The sequence below is a fragment of the Olea europaea genome, chromosome 3 (assembly GCF_002742605.1).
Source record: "Olea europaea var. sylvestris chromosome 3, O_europaea_v1, whole genome shotgun sequence".
In the NCBI taxonomy this organism is placed as follows: Eukaryota; Viridiplantae; Streptophyta; class Magnoliopsida; order Lamiales; family Oleaceae; genus Olea; species Olea europaea.
In genome coordinates, this window is record NC_036239.1 from 22,228,927 (window position 1) to 22,253,116 (window position 24,190).

The 24,190-nt window shown below is 32.5% G+C and overlaps 2 protein-coding genes across 2 annotated transcripts; both read right to left on the reverse strand.

The window, feature by feature from the left end:
• Window positions 1-484: 484 nt before the first annotated feature.
• On the reverse strand, window positions 485-3,125 carry LOC111390331 (1-aminocyclopropane-1-carboxylate synthase-like). Its single transcript, XM_023015353.1, has 4 exons — window positions 2,922-3,125; window positions 2,679-2,810; window positions 2,411-2,571; window positions 485-1,604 (listed from the first exon to the last, which is right to left on the reverse strand). Exons 1-4 carry the CDS (start codon window positions 3,081-3,083, stop codon window positions 608-610), a joined length of 1,452 nt encoding a protein of 483 aa, XP_022871121.1. The 5' UTR covers window positions 3,084-3,125; the 3' UTR covers window positions 485-607.
• Window positions 3,126-18,453: 15,328 nt separating this feature from the next.
• On the reverse strand, window positions 18,454-23,924 carry LOC111390338. The gene is made up of 10 exons (XM_023015365.1): window positions 23,639-23,924; window positions 22,786-23,053; window positions 21,748-21,849; window positions 21,548-21,630; window positions 21,340-21,456; window positions 20,524-20,626; window positions 19,821-20,454; window positions 19,369-19,580; window positions 19,102-19,210; window positions 18,454-18,794 (listed from the first exon to the last, which is right to left on the reverse strand). The coding sequence occupies exons 1-10, from the start codon at window positions 23,776-23,778 to the stop codon at window positions 18,775-18,777; spliced, it is 1,788 nt and encodes a 595-aa protein (XP_022871133.1). The 5' UTR covers window positions 23,779-23,924; the 3' UTR covers window positions 18,454-18,774.
• Between the last annotated feature and the right edge of the window lie 266 nt (window positions 23,925-24,190).

A 24,190-nucleotide genomic window follows, 5' to 3' on the forward strand; every position in this document is an offset into this window, starting at 1 on the left:
TGTCATTGTGCATTTTTTTTATTGTGTTTACATTTCCATCATTTGTTTGGCCAATTGTGCAATTATTGAGAGATTGTTGTAATTTCTAAATCAAAATAATTAAGGCCCTAAGCTGTTATATGAGATAGAAATATACGTTTAACTCTAAGAGATCCATTGAGTTATTTTCACTACGATTTATTGCAGTTGGTTGTGTTTTTAATTTTTTATCAACATAGAGATATAGTAAGTAAAACTAATCAACTATAATTATTTTTGCTCAAGAGAGGTAATTAACTAAAATTGGGAAAAACGAGTCTAACATTGTAATTTAATAATTTATATTTTTGATTTATTGAGATATTAATAAAATGACATCAAGCGATATCGTAAATCCAAATCCATTTAAAATCCAAAATCTTTTTATTTTCACAATTGTTAATTTAATTAAGGTCTAAAATTATTTTCTTCTTATTTCTAATTTCAAGAATTTAATTGTGTGACATATAATTTTTGCGAACAGTTACAACAAAAAAGTTATAGTCCTTTCTGTTACTAAAGATATACGCAAATTAATAACCTTCAAATATAGATTGAAAAAGAAATTGTCATGAATCCAATTAGAGATTCATGTCCTGGTACGAACAAGTGGTGAGCGAGGAATCGGAGAGTGAGGAGATGTCATACGAGGTGACAAGGAAGTTTCACAGTATATTCTCGAAGGAGAGCTAAGAGTGAGATTCCTGTGCCATCGCTTATTCTGTACTTGTGAATCAAGATCCTTAATTTTTCCCACAAACATTCGAATTCTTCGAAGAGCAATTTCCATTGTCTCATCATCCATATTAGCAATGCAAACCCTAAACCACCCCGGCTCGTCACAATGAAATGATGATCCTGGAGAGACATTGAGCTTCACGTCGTTTATTATTACTCGCCATAGTGTCATTTCACCTTCAAATGTAGGTTCTTTGAGCAATGGACGCAAGTCCATCCAACAAAAAAGGCCAGCATTGCTTTTTAAGCATTTTATTCCAACTTCTTCAAGTCCAGAGGTAAAGCTTTTGTGTCTCTTTCCAAGCCTTTTCGAGCTCTCTGTTAAAAAAGTTTTAATGAATTCCTCATCGGCCAACATTGATGCTAGCAAATGTTGTGTTTGGGACGAGACTAATCCAAAGCTCGACATTTTTCGCCCACAATTCACCACCGCATCATTGTACGAGTACACTGTCCCCACCCTCAAACCTGGAATGCCCATGTCCTTAGACAAACTGTAGACAATGTGAATTAAATCACGATTGCATTCCACTTCTTCAATAATTTCCGAAATACTTACGAAATTTGGAGCTCGAAAAATCGTGGCTGCATATATTTCATCACACACCAGATGAATTTCCCTTTCATTTATAAATGTTACCAGGCTTCTTAGTGTATCTCTGTCCATAGTGGTGCCTAATGGATTCGACGGGTTTGCTATGATGAGGCCTTTCACTTTGATGTTGGCTTTTTGGGCATTCTCATATGCCTCTTCAAGTGCTTGTATCGTAATTTGAAAATTGTTCGAGCTTTCACCGGCAATAGGTAGTAGTTTCACCCCAGTTCTCCAGCTCAAGTCCCTATCAAATCTGTAACCATCAAATGTCAAACTTATAAGCAATATTGATGTTAACAAGCAAAGTATTTAACGCTTATTGAGACCATACTATGCAATATATGAGGCCTGATATATTTCTGTTCCACACGTCTTGGAAATTTTTCATGTTATCAATTATGTCCCAATCTCTATATAAGCGAGCAATAGAAAGAAAAAACAAGAAACAAGAAAGGTGCACACAAAATTTAGATCCGTTCATCGCTCGCCGCTGCAGGTTTTTACTACAAAGATGGTAATCATCGTGTCTCTAGTATATATCTCACTAGAAACAGCCTTCTTACAAATCTTTTATAAGTTGCATGAATATATGTTCAAGCCTTGGTCAAGGGATTGTTGGAAATAATGCACTTATTCATCTAGTCAAAATAAAAAATTTTAGTTTTGAGTCAAAGACTTTTTGAATTATTTAATCTATTTTGTCTCTCAATTAGTCTCTTCCAATATCAGGTAGTCAAATCCTAGATTATACAGTTCTCAATTTGATGTTTTGTATTTTCTATGTGCTCAAGTCCTCTATAAATTGGACTTCATGTACACAAATTTGTTGAAGAAACGTAAAATTGAAATATTTTTCTTCATTTAAAGCTCTGCGTTAGCAACTTATGGCAAACCTCGAAATATAGTTTTACCTATGCCATAGCAACTCATAAATATTGTGGTATTGAGCTATGCTTAAGTAACTCAAAACATTCCACTGTATACAAAAATTGATGTTTGTAGTGTAAACTCAATTCCTTCCTCTCATTGAACTTTTGATAATTGATTTTATGTACTTACGCTGGATAATAAGGTGAAGGGACCAAAAATGCATCTCCAGGATCAGCCAAACAGAACATTAACAGCTCATTAGCTCCGGTGGCTCCACCGGCCATCACTATGCGGTCAGGATCAAAGATAACTCTACCGCCTCTCACCTTCCCCATAAAACTTGCCACAGCCTAAAATAAATCAAGTGAATGAAAGGCTTAGTTTTATGAATTGAGCCAAAAAAGGAAAGGAAAATAAAATCATGTCGACGACTCTATATTTATTAGCATTTTCATACTTTTCTAAATTCCGTCAAGCCATGATAATCTTGAAAGATGGCAATGTCCTTGAATGCGTTAACTCCTTCGCTAGTACATATTGATGCTCTGGGATTTTTCTTAATCCAATCCTCAACCAAGTCGAAAGAAAGCTGCAAATTATAATGATGAGACAAATCAGAAAGTAAGCTCAAGACGGCAAAACTCTTTCCCTCTATGTCTATAATAAAAGCTAAGAAATCATTCTAGAACATCAATAATACCTGATTTTCAGCAAGGCCCATTTGGATAACACCATTAGAGTTTTGAGTAGGATGAAAAGGGTTATTATCATATGCTTTCCATCCATCAAAATAAGGAGAATTTTCTCCATGCAGATCATTTGTGGCTAGCTTGGACAAAAGGTGGCCATTCTTAAACTCCATTTTCACTTCAATTACAAGTAGAGAGAGCACTATATATGTATAAGTGTGAGAAATGAAAAGTTGTTGCTTTGAAGAATGAAATGGCATACACAGCAGGTATATATAAGCATTGAATGAGGAAAATAGACAGAACTTTCAAAAGTTTGAAAAAACATGATTATCTTTTTAGAAAAACAATTCGATTTCCACAATACTATTCTTTTGGTGATTTCCATCGTAACTGCTTGCGTTCATGGGGAAGACGAAACAGTGTATCAGTTTTCCTTACTGGGTATTGATTTTTCTATGTCGTGCATGGATTGTTGGTTTTAATTTGGAAATTCTTGATCCTTATTGATTCTTGATGTTAATTAAAAGTATCCCTCTGAGTTATGATATGTCAACTACGATTTATGGAGAGAAATTTGTGGAAGTAAACTCACATATATGGTATGTATTTAAAAAAACAATTGTATAGTTGATGACGATGTTTCAAATTTGACTTTCATTTTGTGCTTTAAAGATAGACGACATGCATAATGAATATGGATGAGCTGATATATAAATTCCTTAAAAAAGTTGAATCACTTGAGATACGTCTATGACATGTAGAGTCAAATTCTTCAAGATTATAAATCATATATTATATATTTTCTTTATACTTCTTTTTTTTATATATAAATCTATAGTTTCTTACCTGAATTTGATATTGCAAGTAAAATTTCTTAAATACGTAATCTTCCATATTTTGGACTCATATCCAAAGAATATAAAGAATATGAACATGTTACATGGCGAGGGTCAACTTCAAACACCGACACTCAAGCAACGCGAGTTCCGCCATCAAGTGGAATACATATGCTTAAGATGCACAAAATAAATTATTGAGCATTAGAGATGAAAGTTAAATCAAAATTGGAATTTAATTGCAGAGAAATTTATGAAAAGTGAGAAAAGTGGAGAGAAGAATTGATTGTTCTGACTTTTGAAAATTCCAGATTGCTAGAGTAAATATCAACAATTTAAATTTTTATTATTGTATACCGATTTAGTCCACAAAAGTGTGTTCATTAAATGGAGTCCATATATATCTTTACATGTTTTTCTTTGCCAAGTACTGGGAATTTCTTATTTTAGCATCCTGCTGTCCGTGGACTCAATCTGTTCAGATTTCATACATCTAAAATTTGACAAATCAGTGGTGAGGATCATATGGGACGGTTGGTAGGTCAGTTCATGTGATTAATGCACTGCACCGACCTCGTATTATTATTTTTGTTGTTTGGATCTTGGCCTCTACACGAAGATCATTTATCTATTTTTGCTCCGCCTAGTATTATTGTTTTTCTTGCTTGGATCTTGGCCTCCATACGAGTATTTCACGAGTTCTCCTTTTGCATTTGGATATGATATATATGTCTGCTCAATCCAATACGAGTTCTCGCCATTTGGCATTTAGACCTTTAACCCGTGAAAACCAATCGATTGATTATTAACGAGTTATTTTTAAGAGAAACCAATCAGGATGAGTTATGTTTAGTGTTAGTCTCTTTTTGTAATTGGCTATTTCTTAGACAAAATTTAAGTAATGAATTTGTAATTAAAATCAAAATAGTTAATGATTGATAGCATAATCTCTAAAAGAGTCAAATATATCCAATAAAATCACATATGATCAAATGCAATTAGAAGCTAAAGGAGTGTCAAAATCTTGCACAAGTCATGCTCCAAATTCTCAATCACAAGTTGTGATACATTTTTCACATAGAATAAATTGGAAAATGTTTTTTTAGAAGAATTGTAACCCCTTGAGTTAATTTTCCAATGCACTTTGAATCACTCCAATCCGATATCAAGAGAAAAAGTTATAATGAAAATACTGACAACTGTTCAAAGACCACTTGTTGGCTATTCGATCGGCGCTCATATGGTGGTGTTATCCGTGAAACCCTAGGTTTGCAACTTTTGCTAGTTTTTTAATTCTATTCAACCTCAAACACTTCATATTATATATACCAAAGCCTAGATCATTCCAAAGGCAATTTGAATATTTATTTTACATTAGAGATCATTCATTTGAAGATCTAAAACACATTCTATTGATCTTTTTATTCAACCCCAAGATCTTTGATTCTTGAATTTATCCCAAATATTGTGGAGCCCATAGATTTAGTCAAGATAATATACCTTGACATCAAATATCAGCCATGGTCCAAAACACTAAAGATATTTGATCAAATATCAAACAAAATTCTGCATTTACCCAAGCCTTCAAAGTTATGAAGTTAGAGAAGACACACAAAGAATTCCAACGTTCCGAAACGAGTTTGTTTTTGGTAATCACGCAGAAAAAAAATAGCTCAGAGTTGCTGGCAAGTGCGGGTCGCACAACCAACGAAATTCCTTAAAAATTTAAAGTTAGATAATCAGAGTTAGTTGAGATTTAGCTAGTGTCTCGACTGCTTGTAAATTAACTTCTGTAGTGAATTTTACTAGCAAGTTTGCTCGAAAGTTTTTTATTGGGTTTCCCTCTATGATCATGTCTAATATTATTTATTATTTATTGCTTTTATTCAAATGTTTATGTGATTGTTTAAACATAGGATTAATTGCCTTAATAATCATCTAGAAACAAAAAATTGTGACTTGTTGCCTTTTATTGTGTTAATTCCACATATTTGGATCAAAATAATACAGCATTTACGTTACAATACATAACTCAACCCAACCTGAACCATTTGAGTATTATTCCTACTGTTGACGAGCCTAAAGGCAACAATCCAACCCGATAAATGAACCAACTCACACTGTGCCCTAGCACAATTTTATTTTTTTATTTTTTTTGGTTCCATTAATGTGTACAATATTAGGAAATTGTAAAGTATTTATTATTTCTTTTTTGAATATAATTGTTTTCTAATCAACAATTTTTATGTGCATGTTCTTTCATTATGGAGATTATGTTGAAGTGTCAAATACTATATCAGAAAATAACTATATCGTTTTACGTGAGTTTTTCCGTGTTCTTTTTTGTCTAAAACATTTTTAAAACTACCAGATTTTAGGCTGCAAATCCCAAGTGAAACATGTCCGCATATGATCAAAGGTACAATTGTTAGGATGACTTTCTTTCCAATATTTAGGAAACAATAGTAATCCGCTTTGATCAATTGCTCCAAGAAACGTGGCTTATTTCTTCTTTCGCTTCAATGCATTCACACTAAATCTTTGCAATATTTCTTTGTCCTTGCGAATTAAAGTTTATGTTTAAGTTAGTTAAGTGAGGACGGCCTCTAAAGTCATCGGATTTTCAATCTTGCACTTACATTCTTTTTCTGTCATTAATGTTCAGCCTTTTTTTTTTTTTTTTTCCGATGGTCGATGAAAGGAATCAGGATGTGTATAGGAACATTTCAACTATGTTGGCACTTTCATCATCTATACATATTATAGCATCGACAAAATAAAAGAAGTGTAGGTTGTTTTTGTTTCATATTTCGGCTCTGCTGCGTGTACAGGTCACACATACCGGGGGTGGGGTAATTTTTTTTTTAAAATAATCACCCACCCCCCTCACCCAGCATGTGAAGGGCTGCACAGCAGGCATTTTCCTTCATATTTTATGATTTTAACTGCTCGGTAAATAAATTCTTTCACTGATGGTTATTTACTTGGACATCATATTACTAATTTTCTACTTAAACTGTCATCAAACGTCAATCCACTTTCGAATTTTTCACACACTTTTCATTAAGTTATTTTATTACATTTTTCCATTTAACTGTCACGATAATTGAAAAACTTATTCATCTAAACTCATTTTGATACTGCAAGTCTAGAATCCCTATGTTTCGTGCTTATAATATTTCTTGCACCACGAATACTGAAAGGTATTAGATAAAATGACTGAAACTAATTTCATAAGCAAAGTGACAATTGCTCAAATTTGATAATATAAATTATGAGATAGGACTTAAGAAACTATATTAAGTTTGTTTGAAAATAATTGAGTTTGTAATTACATGGCCATGACTCACACCCACTGCCCACCTAACCTCACACTCCGGGGCGGACACAAGGGTGGCATGGTGTTACTTAACTTTAAGTGACCAAAAACTTCTGGGCAAATTCCTTATGAAAAATTAAAAAATTAAAATAAAAATCTATATTTTTGTCTCTATTTTAGAAGTTATTACGGTCGTCAAACGAAATCGAATTATTGCATTCTTCATACCATTTCAAAGTGCACACGACCTCGTTTTCTACGACGCTAATGGCCTGTAAAATGGTCGACCATAACAAATGTTACGACTTGTCAAAATAGGTTATTCCAAACTAGTATATCAAGAATTTCAATATTATGCTAACTATAAAAATTTTCGACAATCATATGTTAACCGAACCCACAAGTCGCCTATGTCATCTCGAAGCTCATTTCGAGAACTATATTACAAACATATCAAATAGTCCAAATAGACATCAAAAATAGTTTAAGGTGCGTCTTAAAATGCGTCTAACTCCCCTTTTAAAATTTTCAATTATTTCATTAATATTTGTTATTTTTGCACGACAAATTTCTCAATATAATTTGCATTATTTTATTAGAAAATTTTACATGGGGTATGACATCAAAAATTTTCAAAATTTTATATCCAAAAAAGTCATACACCATGTAAATTTTTAAATGTAAAATTCGGATGTAAATCCATATAGGGTGTGATTTTTTATTTTTTATTTATTTATTTTTTTTTTTGATATAAATTTTCGAACATAAAATTTCTCACAACACTTTTGTAAAGTTGATTGTGCTTCCTAACTCAAAATGTTTGCGTCCGCTACTGCTCATCCTTCTTGTTCAATATTCAGTCTAAATGTCAACAACGTAATAAGAGAAAAAGTCAGTTATAGAAAAGAGAATTCATTAATTTGGTCATAATTATGTCATATTCGAACCTAAAAAAGTCATGGCAAAAAAGAAATTATAGTGCAATAAAATAAATGTATTGTTATTATAGATTTATTTATCTTAAAATTATATGTTTGACTTCGACATATTAAAAAGTCCAATAATTTTACTTGTCTGGTCATCTCTTTAATAGTTGGAGTACAAGCGCAAAACATCGTTTGGTTGGTCAGTGGCGAGCCAATCATTTTTTATTATGGGGTCAAAGTTTAAGTATTAAAAATTTTCAAGCAACATAATATTAATGAAAACAATTCAATACATTACTACAACAGTTTACTACATGCATACTTGAAAAATCATGTAATTACATCAATATCAATCTTATCAAATACATCGTTACACTCTAATCCAACAGTGTAGTTCAAACCGTGGGTGAGGATTGAGGAGTCTGATTTTGAGGTAGAGAAAAAATGTGGTAAGCCGTCAACGTCTGTGCTGGTGAGTTGAATAGGAAAAGGCAATTATTCTTTGGTAGAAGTGGCAAACTTTGGTTTTGGAAGATCAGTTGGACTTAGGGTTTGAGAGGAAAAAAGTGAAGGAAAAAAATGTCGTGCAAATAGAGGTAAAGTGAAAAAATATAGATATAAAAAAAGAAATTGTCTGTGGGGTCAGCCACCCCCACATGATCCGCGTAAATCCGTCCATGCCGTGGTGAGTGTGTAGCTTTATGCTATCTTTGTTCATACAAGCATGGGCGGAGCCAATGCCTGCACTGGACTTTGGGGCAGAAAAAAAAAAATTTTTTTTTCTTTGTTAAACCCACTTCTAAAGTTTCAGATATCGATAATAGTGAACATCCATAGTCTTTTTTCAATATTGGATGTCCAACTCAGAGAGAGAAGCTCTATTAAACCCATTCCTTCAAAATTCAATTGACCCAAACTCATTCATTCATTTGAATCAATCCAACCCTTTGTCTGTGAGTGAGAGAATTCTTCCCTGTTGCAGTGTCGCAGTTCCGATTCGCACAGAGTATTAAAACTCACAAGGAACAAGTGAAATATATAAATTATGTTGTTTTTAATATTATCATACTATTATTTTATTTTTTTAGCGTCATTACATCCATGACCAAAATCTCGACATTCGACGTCGAAAAAATTTTACCCACACTGAACTAGAATCCCGGCTCCGCCCTTGATACAAGCCTATTTAAAAATAAAAATAAAATATCAAGATAGAATCATTGAGAAAGGTGCCACCAAGTGAGATCAAGTCCAAATGCATGAGTACTAGGTCGATACACTCGTCTTTGAGCAAAGTTCATCATACATGAATATACAGTCATCCATAATGAAGAATTGTGTTTCTACAATTTATTTTTCACTACATTGTTTGTTACGAAGGACAAACCACTTAGCAATTAAATTATTTAATTAATACATTTCAATCTTGACCTTTAGATAAAGCATTGTCTAACCTGAAGGGTTTAGCTCGGGCTAGACCATTGCTATAAACAGACACTATTCCTTCCACTTTCAACTATTACAATTAGAAATTTCAATACTTTGTCAAACAATCACATCTAAAAGTTTGAACGATTGAAAGGATTATATATTTAAAAAATATCTTCAACAAATTTTAAGGATGACACTCTTGATCTATCAAATTGCTTATGGTAAATGTTCCCCAAACCAACACTTGAAATATAAAATTAAATAGGTACGTGAAATACAATTTACAATTGCTTAAAGCTCGTATATTTGAATCGAACTCTAGACGACTAGTATCGAAATGTATAAGTTATGGACAATGTTCATTCACATCACTAAACATTGTAGCAATGAAATTTGGAGTACAACAATCAATTATTTTGCATGCATTCTCCAAATTAAGTTTTGTGAGCACAGTTTCAAATCAATTTGGATTGCGAAGGGAATTTGAAATTTTTTTCACATTGAACAAACAAATCATGTGGTTAGGAAAAGAAAATCAAACTATGGGCACTTTTTTCGAAGGAGTGGCCAAATGGCGAATGGTCAATTCAATTGATATTGGAGATGAAACATGAGACTTATTCTCTTTTTCACGAAGTGCTTTCTGAGCATTCTTCCTAGCCCAAAAAAACCCTAGTACTACCCCCAAGAAGCCTTTATTGATAGCGAGAGGGGAGCTGCTGTCAATATTGAAAATGTCCTTAATTCCTCGATTCATTTCATGGCGTGAAATCCGTCATTAGCTAAACAATTATTTAATTAGATTAATGTACTGATATTGTATAAAATAGGAAAAATTGGCAATTGCCAAAGTTTTTGATGTTAGATTTTGATAAATATCAAAACGTTGTAGAATTTGCATATATCAAGCCATTATTAAAAAAGAAGTTAATCTTTAAAGAAAATTTTGTCTAATAAACCATATGGAATGTGCCCAAATAAAATGGTTTTAAATGATAACAATGCCATATATCTATAATTATTCCCTACCAAATAAACAATATTTCTTTCGTGTACATAATAAAGTTATTTATTTTGGCAGTAAATTGAGAAATACATTGACTAACAAAATAACATATTTTTTTCTCAAACTTATAAGTAGATTTTTGAAGTTTGTCTAACATCCTCTTAGTTTCACACAAGTGTCTAAATGGACCAGGGGACAAAAATATTTCAAAGTATCTAGATACTTTCAAAACTATTTAAGGTAATATTTTTCGCTTGTGTGAGCTTCCTGATTCATTCTTGTAAAGGGCATCCAACGCCAAATTTTATTCTAAGCAATGACTAAAGATGATTAAGAATTAAAACGAGGAATTTAATCATGTTGAATAGTTAAGCACATTGTTTTTTTCGTGCTGGAAAGTATTTGGTCTTCTAGATGGTATATGGCATCCATATTATGTTGACTCATATGACTAATAAGTTCTAAAAATTGTCATTTTCGCATATCCGCTAGTCTTTTATATTGGCTTAATCCTATGTTTTTACTGCATCGACACAAATTTTCGTCTCTGAAGCCACTCTCTTTTGTAGTGAAAATCATTATCTCAATATCCATTAGCCAACCACCTAGTTTTCAGTATGTATCTAGAGTAGAGTTGTGTCAAGTTTGAACGTGGCTAGAACTTTTCTTTAGAAAGGTACCATCTGTCAAAAAAGACTCTTATCAGATTGTCTTTGAAATCCCCATTAAAGACCGATTCTATTGTTAATCAAATACCTTATGCATGCACATGCATTTTTATTTTTTTCACCATCATGAGTTGTTTCCAGTCCAAAGGCTTATAGCTGGATAGATTTTTCTCTTATTTAGAATTAGTAGTTTCCACAGCCATTCAGATTTGGTTTTGGATTGAAAAGGCGAAGTTAAAGCAAAAGTAAAATTGACATTCAATAGGAAGGATTATTCAAAGCAGTAGATAGGTTTAATTAGAATATGTTGATGACTTTTCTTTGAAGTTAAAATTCAATTTGGTACTTTATCCACGTCACAAAGGGGTGCACGTCAGAAGTTCTCGACGACCTAATGTATAAGCCAGAGGTACAATAAACTCGGCCAAAACGACATCCGAAGGGCTCAACACACAATTTTACTACAACATATGAAAAAATCCTATAATTTTGCTTTACTTTGTTCATCCCTTTTACTAGGAGTTCAAACACATCATGTTGGGTTGGGAGGTCTGTGTAGCTTTATGCTGTCTTTGTTCACACAGTTTCTTTGAGCAATTTTATTGAGGTAGAATTGTCAAAGTCAAATTAGATAGCACGATTAAATATAATTTCTTAATTCATCACGTGGTTATTAAAACTTGAAATTCTATCTTAAAAAGTCAACTTTATTAAGAAGAGTAGTCCAAACCCTTATAAGTTGGTCTATTTTTTCATCATTACTCGATTTGGGATTTCATTCTTTGATATTCCCCGCAAGATAATAACTCCTTTGAGCAGATCAATTTTGAAATTTGTGTACTCATTTTTGAGTTTTAATCAAATCGAATTGTTCATTGAAACTTAATAGGCTTTGATAGTATATCAAAATTTGATATTCAATCTTAAAAGGTCAATCTTATTAATAAGGGTAGCACAAGCCGTTATAAATTAATCTATATTTTCATCTTTATTCGAAGTATATTTTTATCCGTGAACTTTTGTTTATTCTAGCTAATAAGATTCTAACATAAAAGTAAATATCGGTTCCGTGGCCAAGGGGGTGTCACCTGGGGTGGCTGTGGGGCGTGAGCAGTGGCGAATCTAAAATGTTGAGTCAGCATGGTGGCCGTTGACCATGAACCATGGATCGTCAACTGCAATAAAATATTAAGAACTCGTTTGATGTCCTTTTTTTTTTTTTTTTTTGCAAAAAATGCATTTTGGAATAATGATTTCATGGAGAATGTGTAGTTAAAAATTTTTAAAAAAAATTGAATTTGAGTGTTTATTATTTTATTAGCGAATGTTTGATCGAAAATAAGAAAAAGAAAAATACATTCTGAAATAAATGGGAATCAAACAAAGCTTACATTTTAAATAGAATAATTATTTTGTTGAAATTGAACATATATAATTCTGTTATAAGAATAAATCGTATTCACCAAATGACATCGTTGTTTTGTATAATTCAAAGGATAAGGACAGGTTCAATATTTTTCCAATTGCATCAAAATTCCTAAAATCTAACATATATTATTTTGTTAAATTTAATAGACCAACTTAGCAATTGCCATAGTGGTCAAGCATTTAACATTTTCAAGAATAGCTTACAGGTTCGAATCTTCTCTGGTGCAATCATTATTACAAGAATTTTTGATAAAAATTGGATAACTAAAAATGTTATACAATAAATTGGATGGCAAAAAGGTTCGAACCCAGGACTTCCAAGATACCCATCCAAGGAATGGTGGGTTCTCAACAAAAAAAAAGGGCTCCCGGAGGATCCAACACGCACGGCCGCGGGGCTTGTCAAGTGCTGGATTTGCCAGTGGGCGTGAGGACTGTTGGAAACCATGAGGGTGGTGTTGTGGCAGCATTCTCACTATTGCGCCCACTTTTCCCTTCTGATGTTGAAGCGTATGTGCTTCGAGAGGCACTACTTTGGGCAAAGATCCATCTTTTCAATTAAGTGAAGCATAGAGTGATGCTTTAGTTATGTTACACCAGTTGATCTCTGGCAAGAATATGTTTTCAAATGCTCTAGTTTGCTTAGATATTGCGCCACTTCTTCGAGATGTTGGATATGGTTCATGTCACTTCATTTCTCGTAATGAACATAAAGTGGCCCACAAACTAGTTAGTTGTGCTATTTTTTTAAGATAACTCTCCTTTACTACAGATAAAAATTTTAAGCAATTTTTTAATTTGTTAAACAATTCAATGGCCAACAGATATATGTATCAATGGGCTGGGATATATAGCAAGACGATACCTTTTGGAGCCAATGTGGGTCATTGAGAAAGACTTTGTGGTAATTGAAATTTGTCTACGTTCAACTTGAATATTTTTTCTCTTCCTTGGTTAACACGTACTTTTCACTTATAAGACGAATGTATAAGAATATCAAATTTATGTCTTCCTCTTCAAGTAACACTTTTTGGCAATTTAATTTTAAAAAGTATGAAAATACGAGTCCACGGTAGTCTTCAAATTATTATGAGAACTTGATTAGTTTGATAAATAACAAAATAATATAGTCTTCAAATTATTATGAGAACTTGATTAGTTAGATAAATAACAAAATAGGTCATAATATGAAACACTTGTTGATAATTGGGTTATAATAATTTCCTATTTACTATCAAAACCTCACTATATATAGCAATGTTAACTTTAACGATGTAAATTCCTTGCATTATTACGTTGACATAAATTTAATTACTCATGTTGTATATTTATATTAAAAAATTTGTGATCCATAGCTTGTTTCTTTATAAGTTTTATCTTATTTTTCATGAAAATCTTGTAAAGCAGTTTACAGTTACAATAATATTTATACCTGGCTATATGAATATTTGTTTATCATTTCATTTTGTATGTTACCAAATATATTGAAAGATCTAAAATTACTAGATTATAGGCAACTATCACCGGCCACATTAATTTTAGCTTACTCACCACCTTGTCATTCTTAAAAGCAAGAGTCTCTTTAGGCTGATGCAATACATGATTTAATGGTTGCCCAAAAAGACAAAGTTAATAAATATCAAGCTAAAAGACAAATACTTGATAGAAATATATGAAGGATTATTTCAAAAACAAAATCAACAGAGTCAACAATCATTGAGAAAGGTGACACCAAGAGACACCGAGCCCGATGAATGAGTTTGAGGTCGACACAGTCCCTCATAACGAAGTTGATGGCATAAACACTCCTAAGAAAAATTTTGTTTCCTTCCGCAATTTATTTGACACTGGCTTGTTGGTTAACAAGAATAAATTACTTTAGCCGTTGAATTAATTGTAGTACTCACAATCGAAGTGATATTTCTATCTTGACCTTCAGATAAAGCATTACCCAGCTTAGCTCGAGATAGACCAATGCTATGCACAGAGACTATATATCCCTTCCGTTTTCAATAGTTGAGCTCTCACTTAAACTTGATTACATATTACAAGCTGAATTTGTAATATTTTGTTAAACTGTCACATCTAAAAGTTGAGTGAATTGTCCAAATGGTTACTGAATTTTGTAAAAAAAATTTTAAGGGTTACTGAACTTTAAAAATCACATAAATGGTCACTGAAATTTGTAAAAGTTTTCTACGAGCTCATTGAATTTTAAAAATCACTTAAATGATCACTGAACTTTGCAAAAGATTTCCACGAGATCACTGAACTTTGCTAAAGGTTTCCCAATGGTCACTAAATTCAGTGACTCTTGGGAAACCTTTAACAAAGTTCAGTGACTATTTAGGTGATTTTTAAAGTTCAGTGATCCCGTAGAAATCTTTTATATAGTTCAATGACTATTTAAGTAATTTTTAAAGTTCAGTGACCCCTTAGAAACCTTTTACAAAGTTCAATGATCATTTGGACAATTCACTCCTAAAAGATTGAACAATTGAAACGAAAATTTTATTTAATTAAATTGTGTCATCTTTCTACTTTTAGGGATGGCAACGGTTCGGTTTCGATTCAATTCGGTCAAAATCATCATCGAACCGTCAAATTTTTTATCATACCATAACCGCATCATAACCACGTAAATCGGTTCGATTCGAGTAATAACTACGAAAATAAATTATTTTTTATAGATCCATCCGTCAAATTGATATAAAATAATTTATGAAAAGAGAATCAATGAAAACAAAAACACAATATTCCAAATGAAAATGCAAACATTATCCCAAATTTCAATTACAAAATACAAATTTAACAAACAATATTATAAATATAACAATACTAAATTTTTCCTTTATTTTTTATTCTTGTGCATTGTAATTACTTGATTCATGCTCAATAATTCAAAAGTTTCAACCTTAACTCATATTCAATCTTCATTCTTCCCCACAACTCTTACTAGCATATGTCAGCACTCAAAATTTATTCCTATATAGTAAATAAGAAATGTAATTAGAGAATAAAACGATATTACCTAATCCAGAATGGTTTTAACTAAGATTTAAATAAAAAAAAATGTACCTCTTCGTCAACTTCCTCCTCACTAAACATTGTCATCCCCAATAAAAGAATGATTTTTTTTAAGCTGGTAATCGGTTCGATTTTGATTCGACGGCATAAATACCATATCCGCGCCGCCATGAACCAGTTCATTAAAATCAAATATCATATCTGCCCCATTGCACCATCAGTTCGATTTTTTTCGCCCCATTCGATTCGATTAACCGCAATTTTCGATTTTAACGATTCAAATTACCGTCCTTATTTTAGAGTACCAAATATTCAATTTACAATGAATCATTCAAAGTGTTTATTAAAACTATTTTGTTGGTGCCACCAAAAAAAGAGCCCCCACATCCCATTGCTTTCCCTTACCAAATTTCTAGCATGACACTCATGATCAATCTAAGTGCTTATGGATAATATACCCCAATTCATCAAAAATAAAATAGAAATAGGCTCACGAATACAACTTATTAGTAGTTTCAACTGCTCAACTCCTACACTCAAAACGACGAATATCAAAATATTTAAGCACGAGACTACTTTTACTAGAATTACCAAACATTGTAGCAATGATATTTGGAATTCAATGATAAACCACGTTCTGCATTTCAATTTGGGTTGGCGATGGGAGAGTTTTCACAAATTTTGACCTAATATTTTAACTTTTTACCTTTACAGTAAACCATGTGGTAAGGAAAATCAAATCAAACTATGCACTTTATTCGAAGGAGTGACCAAATGGTGAACCATTCATTCAATTGATATTATCCGTTAGATTAATTTACTAATGTGAAGATATTGTCAAAATAAGTAACTTAATTTTAGCATTAACTAACAACGTAACTTGTTTACTCTCGAAATTATAAGAAATAATTTTTTGCCAATCCAAACATCCTCTTATGTTCACACTTCAATTTTTATTATCCAATAGATTAGTAGTACTAATGTTGCATAAAATATATGTAGATATATTGCATCTAAAAAAAAAAAAAAAAAAAATTCTTAGTGTCTTTTTTGGTAGGGATTAAAATCTAGATTCTAATTTAAATTAAAGTCGACAATTAATTTTAACTGCATATTTCATAAGATCCCACAATTTTCAACCACACATTTCATCAACTTTTATCAAAATTTACCAAAAATTATTCTTGTAAAGGGCATTCAACAATAAAATTTATTTCTAAGGAATTATTTGATAATGAGCAAGAGTTAAAACAGAATTTGATCTTGTTGAATTTTTAAACGCATTATTTCCCTTTCATTTCATACATCAATCTTTTAATTGTCTATCAAAAGTTTAATGCGTGTACGACTTTTCATGAATTTAAACTTAAAAGTTGAAATAAAGGCCGTTGAAAGTTTACATTTTTCTCTTTTTTAGTATTTTCTAGTGCCATTAACAATTTTGATTCTTTTTTAATCCTTTTCGGCCAAAAGACAAAGTAAAAGCAAAATGAATATTCTATTCAAAAGGCGTGATTAGAATCTATTGACGACTTTCTTTTGACTCCGTAAAATTTAAATATCAAATTCAAATGAGTTCCTATTTGGTTTAGCTAAAAAAGTTTATTAAAATTTAAATTAAAATGAACAATTAATTTTAATTACACATTTCATTGGATTCACAATTAAATCATATATTGTATCAAATTTTATCAAAATTTTACTAAAAATATAATTTTAATCTAAATAAAAAACAGAGCATAAGTTTACTAATTATCAAAGATTCCCGACAAGGGTGTACTGGTAAGAGTTAACAGAACCCTTACCGACGCCTTACATTTGAGGGGTTGGAGGGATTGGGTAGGTTAATTTTTTTTAATATTGATTATTTAGTGAGACCCACACTTTTGTGTGTTTTCTATAAATTCTCTGTAGGAAAATTTTTTACACCAATCATTTTTGTCCCGACAATGGTTTTGTCTAGCATTTATAGTCAAAAAAATGTACCGATAAAAGGATGTGAGGGCAGAACATGGGGGTATGGGAATCTAGGCTAAAATGACGCTATAGTCAACGCATTCCGGTGACCTTTAAAGTAATATATTAAAATTTACAGGTCATTTTGAAAAATAACCCTTAAATTCCGTCGATTATGCCGATGGCTTATGACTAATAATAATTGAACGTAGGACCTTACTACATGTACATCAAATTTTACATAATAGATTACATATTGTTACTCTATCATTTATCAATTTAAAACAGTCAATTTTTTCATTAAATATTTTCCTTCCACATCATTTTATGCAATCTCTTATGTACAAATTTTATGTACGAGCAATATAATCCTTAAATGTACCAAATAATCGCTGAAAAATTCCATCAATTATCATTGATTAATAATAATAATAATAATAATAATAATAATAATAATAATAAATTAAATGGATCAAATAATCACCCGCCAAAAGTTTTATCATAGGTAATCTGATGTGAATTAATATTTGTGGGTAATTTCAAGCTGTATTACTGATAGTCATGATCAGCACGCTTCCATCATCATTACCGACTACAATGTCATCATCAACATAATAGTAGTTGGTATCAAAGACAACAATTTTAACAATTGTGTTATCGATTATTACCATTACATCGTTACCAACAATTAGTGACTACATTATCATTATGTTGTTGTCGACAATGCTATAATCGCTTATCGCCAGTATAGAATTTGGTTCTTTATTTTAATTCCGATTACTTACTAGCATCAATTTTGTCCGTTAATTAAATTTATTAAAAGAAGAAAGTATGATCGAAATGCAAGTTATAACTTAGAAACACATTGAGTTTTTGATTTATTGGTTCAGAGATAATCACTGACCAGTAATCTATATAAAAAATAAAAGTAAATATGTAAATTTCAAATTTTTTAGGCCTTGTCAAATATGGGGCCTTAGACAAATCCAAAGGGCCTGATACAGAATTCTTCTATCAGTATCCAACTTTACCCATTAAACTTCAAATAGCTGTCTATAGCATCATAAGGAGGATCTCCCTTTCCAGGTACAAAAAAAATGGTGTATAGCACTATAAACTTTTGAGTGCAAGATAGAGCATAGAGGAATTTCAGAATGTCCTCACAAGTTCCAAATGTCTCTTACCTAAAGTGCATCTTGGTCTCTCAATTTGGAGTCCCAACTTCAATGCCCAACCTAAATATTTTGTTTTTCGGTTCACCTAGTCAATGTCTAGCAAAGGCACCTGAAGTTCAATATCACAAAAACAATCTTCAAAGAACTACCACACTCAATAAACCACACATTCTGGACAGGATAAATCCCTCATTCGATGCTAATCTCCATCCAAATGGATGTATAAAATTGAACCATTTCTTTCTACAGAAATATAAATATTGATTGTCACGTTTCTTCGTTCAGTTAATAAATATTCCAACTTTTGTTTGATAAGTACAATATTTCAACAAAGGAATGTTGGGATAGATTAAAGCACGCTCCATAATTCTTCAGGACTGAAGACATTCTTGAAACAATGTTCATAGGTCACTGACCTGTCCTTTGAAAAAAGTGTTCAATCTGCAAACATCCTTGGGAGTGTGAACTATTTGTTTTAGCAACATGCTTGAATTTTTTTGCACAAGACGAAGCATCCTCAATGTCCTGGAAAAAATAAATTCAAATCATAATTTTAAATAGTTCTTTAAATGTAACCACAAGCACAATTCAGGACCAGAGTGTCACTTCAGACGCAGTTCATGGATGAACACGTAAAAATTGTTTTGCAGTAACAAAAACCAGGAATGAGAAGAAATACCCACCGATGATGACTGGCCAAGAGATCTTAGAACTTTAATTCTACCACCTCTACCATCAGCTCCAACTGCAATCAAATTGCCGGTGCTTGCATTTGATCCTTGTAACCCTGTTGATAATGTTGTTGATTCCTTCCGTTGAGCCTTCTTGCACCATTTCCCCAAGTGCCAGTTAGTTCCATCAGGACCAAGTAACCCACCAGAGAAGCAATTATCACCTGGAAACTTATAGTTGGTCAAAGAAAGTTGAATGCCGAACCCCAACCCACCCCCATAACCAAGTGCATTCAATAGGAAAAACTAGATATAAAGGGAGGGTAGATACTTCTCACATTCCAAAGCAATTCGTGCTGCATTACTCATCTGCTAAAGGCAGTCTTTTTAAAATGATAGTACCATACTAACCTCAAATGTAAATGGTCCTATACAATACAATTATATATAGATGAAAAAATTACCCTGTGCAACTGGAACTGAAGTCTCCTTCCTAATATGAAATGAGGTTTGAATTGAACTCGAGTCACCATAGCATATCACCTCATCATCAATGACAGCAGGTGGATGTTTGGCATGGTCACCCAGGTTGCCATCAACCCCATCTTTGTTGCCAAATATTTGCACTAGTTTTTCATCGTTTGTATTAGAAGCTACATTTCCTCTTGATAGATGGGAACTCCGCATCACTGTCTCTTTGTCAATTGAAGCCATCAAACTTTCAAATGAGTATTCTTGCACATAACTAGAAGGATATATCATATCTTCGTCCTCGTTTATTAATATAGGACCACTCTCCTTATTGTTTTGATCAGCACTACTTCTAGGTGTCATATCATCTACTGAGCTTTTCCTGAGCATGGGATTGGAAGGTTTGAATTTTCTCATTTTCCTTAAACAAAATGAATTATCTGGCATCCCGCTGGTTTCATCTAAATCAATCTGTAAATCAGGTTCCTTCATTTGATCTTGCGAACTCGTCTTGATTTTGCAGTATGGATCAATTCCATTTGGTACTTGAGCAGCAATTTTCTTTGAAGCTCTCAAAGCTTCATTATCTTTTGCTTCAATTGCTATCTCCAGTTCTTGGACTCTTAACTATGAAAGGCCGGGAATTAGAATACCTAAACACCAATAGAGAGATTTAATTTTCTAGGTTTAACATACCTTTAGCTTTTTTATTTTATCTTTAGCCCTCTCAAGTTTTTGAGCTAAACGGGCTTCCCCTCTTCCTAAGAGGTTGCACTTGGCCATCAATTCCTTGTAACTCCTGCATAGCATGCAATATTAATCATATACCAACTGGGGAAACAAACTGGTTGCACAAAAAGCACATAGAACTTATTTATTTAAAGGTTTCGCAGGCCAAAAGCTCCACAATAACTTGCTGCCCATTCTTACGAGCCAAATTCGGGCCCATGTATTTAATGTTAGTATGTTTTATGTAATTGATGAAAAAGAATTTATGCCAAAATGAGGTTTATCATGAGCATTCTCTTCACAGCATTGATATTAGTCAACACTCATTCAAGTAGAACTCACTATTTCCTCAGTCAAGAACTAAACCTCCCCATCTGATTTGACTGTGAGTATTTAAAGAGTTGAAAAGTTATTTGGGGTAACTTTCTACTCTCAAAAGTATTGGCAAGAATCTTGGTGAATCACATTGTGTACATTTTAACAGAGGATATTTATGCAAGGAAATATTATTTAGGAGAAAAGGACATTAATCCCATAAAAGAAATGGGATCCTTCATTTCAAGGCCAAATGGAGGGGGTATAAGAATAGTGAACCAGAACTCACTGAGGGACTTTGATTATGATCTTATGTGGTCTGATTATTTGTCTTCCGAAAGTAACATGAGTATTGGCCACTTTGGTATCTATCTGGTTTAATTGGTAAAACTGTCATGAAGATGTGAAAACACCAAGGTCCATCTATAATACAACTATCTTGTCATGGATCACCAATGACTTTCTTACTTGTTACGGATCACCAATGACTTTCTCAAAACATCAACTGTTTCTTTGCTGCCAGCATCATGACCGAGAGAAGCAAACTTCAAAACCTCATCTTCCTCCAAGTTTAAATCAGAGGCCCTATGTTATCAGCAGGAAGTAAGAAACATTGAGCAATCAATATTTATATTGCAATGAAGCAATAATTGACCTTTAAAATAGATGCACATACAGTTTAAGTGCTGCAAGTTCCTTGGCTAAGACCAAATTTCTCTCCTGAAGCTTCGTGCGCTCCAGAGTTGATTTATCCAGGTCCTTCAAAAAAAATTGATTTATCTCAATTAAATGCTTTTAATGGGCTTCACAAACCATAACAAGGAAACTCATAGGTGTGTACATCAACCATCAAATGAGAGTATAAACAAATTTCACCTCTGATTTCTTACTAAGCAACTTCTGCACAGTTGATTTCTGAGATAGAGCTTCATTTTTCAGGGTCACTTCTACTTTCAATTGCTCCTTGCACGTGAACAGCTAATGTAAAACATTAAACATTACCATTAGAAGGGAATTGTTTATGGCCTCAAATCATCCGCAGGATATGTTACAAATACAGTTCTTTCGCAATTTAATAAAACCAGAAAGAAAAACACAAAATCTAACTCAAATGTCATTCCTTAGTCTTTTGTCATCAACACCAAGTTAATAGCTTTTTGACAATTTGCAAAATTGACAGAAAAAGTCCGCATTCAGGAAAAGATGAAAAGTCCCAAAAGTCCACACTTTTAAATTACAGGATGCCTATGCAACTTTCCAGAATACTGCTAGTGTCAACAGCGGCATGATCGATATGCAACATAAATAGGTGCATGAAGTTCTGGGCGGACTTGTACTGAAATTAAACATATTTAAGTTGCCTAACTGTCATATAACTTCAAAAGAGGAAACTTGTGGAAGTAAATGATTAAATCATGTCTAAAATAAAGATCCTTTAGATGAATTCATCAAATATGAAGAAGGGTCAAAATTGTGTTGACTTTAGTTGTCCCCATGTTATTTGATCAAAGTGAAGGATAATAATGAAGTGTGACATCAAAAGTTTGTCTTTTCAGTTCTCTTAGCTCTCTAGCAGAGTAAAAAAATATAGCCCAGCAATTAACATCAGCTTTATATTTTACTTATTATCACCCCCAGCAACTTTGCATGCCGAAAAATTTGAATTAGCTGATTAGGTAACTAACCCAGATTGAAGTTAAGGAAAAGAGATAACGAGAAAGTAAATATAATGAAGAGTGAAAGAAAATATTACTAGAAACAAGCGAAACTGTTTTCTTGACTATTAATAATTATTTTGCACTCTACCACACAAAAAATTGCTGCGGCTCCAATCTAAGCTAATAACCATTTTTTTTTTTTTTAAATCTCTAAGTAGATAAGCAGAGAAAGAGAATTCAGCAGAATGGGGAATACCTGATCAATGACTTCTTTAAATTCCTTTTGTTGCACCTCCAATGCAGAACCAAGTCCCACAACCTTTCCTTCTAACCTCTTGACCTCTGTTCGCAATTCCTCCGAATTTTCCTCATAATCATGTGGTTTTTGAGAAAGACTTGAATCGCCTGGATCATTAATTGACTGAAAATAAAGGCGCCCCACTTTTGCCTCTGTACAAGTCTGTTTGCATACTGGACAATTCCTCTTCTTTCCATTTGGGCAGTACTCAAACCATTGTTGAAGACTAAGATTTGAGCAATCATACTGAGTCAAATTTCACCGACAATTGAAATAAAACGGACTAATTCAAACCACACTACAGATAGTCACAATCTTTTTATGTGCAAGTGCAAAGCAAGGCTCTTTATACTCCCTGGGAAAATTGACAACAAAATGAAAATGCATATGCAAACAACCATATATCCATACACCTTCAATATATATGTATAATGATTAGGCCTAATAAAATTATTGTGATAACAATCAAACTGAAAACTTTTCATCCTATACTTTCAATAAGATACTCAAAAATGAATTCATTTGGGTGACCAAAATTTCTGAACTACGCCCCCTTTGAAGAAATTCCATAAATCCAAAAGATCCAAAATTTCTACACTTCTTTAGTTTCAAATACACCATTCTATGAATAATTTGACAAACCCAGTCTATATAATAATAATAATAATAATAATAATAATAATAATAATAATAATAATAATAATAATAATAATAACAACAACAACAACATTCTAAAAAAGGGTTCAGTTTATTCGGTGCAAAAAACCATCATCTAACTGAATAAATAAAAATTTCTGCATAAGAAACTGACCAGAGCTCGTGAAAGACGTGGCCGCAAACAGAAATGGATTGAAGATCTTCTATTATGGGTTTGAGGTCCTCATAGCAGATTGAGCATATGGTTCTGGCAAATGAACTTTTATTAATATTATTGTTGTTGCATCCAACCATAGCTTTACCATCAGAGAATTATTGTGTTTTTCCATGTTTACATAGTGTACGAATGAGGGTTTTCGCGAATTTTTTTAAAAAATGGAGCGAATAAATGGGCGGCAAATGGAAAAATGGATGACGGAAGTGGTAGCCAACGAAAAGTAGTGTGGCAGATCACTAAAATTACCGGTTAAAGTCATCAATGGTCATCCAACTTTAATTTAGGTGTACTGAATTGCTAAGGGGCTGTTCTTTGTATTTCAGATTTTAGTTTTGAGTTTTGAATTTATTTTGTATTTTGAGTTTTGAGTGTCCATTTTAAAATTGTTGAAAACACGTTCTTTTTGTCATTTTGAAAAATTGTTTTCAAAAATTAAAAAACGCGTTTACTTTCTAGTTTTGAAAAATTGTAAAAGCAATTATTCAATAT

What these genes read in the sequence shown, in the direction of transcription:
- LOC111390331 (XM_023015353.1), bottom strand. Translation starts at nt 3,083, where the DNA reads ATGGAGTTTAAGAATGGCCACCTTTTGTCCAAGCTAGCCACAAATGAT. An exon ending in TGGGCCTTGCTGAAAATCAG is followed by an intron (nt 2,811 to 2,921) that starts GTATTATTGATG and finishes TATAATTTGCAG; the next exon opens with CTTTCTTTCGACTTGGTTGA. An exon ending in CCTTCACCTTATTATCCAGC is followed by an intron (nt 1,605 to 2,410) that starts GTAAGTACATAA and finishes TGATGGTTACAG; the next exon opens with ATTTGATAGGGACTTGAGCT.
- LOC111390338 (XM_023015365.1), bottom strand. Translation starts at nt 23,778, where the DNA reads ATGGTTGGATGCAACAACAATAATATTAATAAAAGTTCATTTGCCAGA. An exon ending in GAACTTGCAGCACTTAAACT is followed by an intron (nt 21,457 to 21,547) that starts GTATGTGCATCT and finishes CTGATAACATAG; the next exon opens with GGCCTCTGATTTAAACTTGG. An exon ending in ACACTTTTTTCAAAGGACAG is followed by an intron (nt 18,795 to 19,101) that starts GTCAGTGACCTA and finishes ATTGAACTTCAG; the next exon opens with GTGCCTTTGCTAGACATTGA.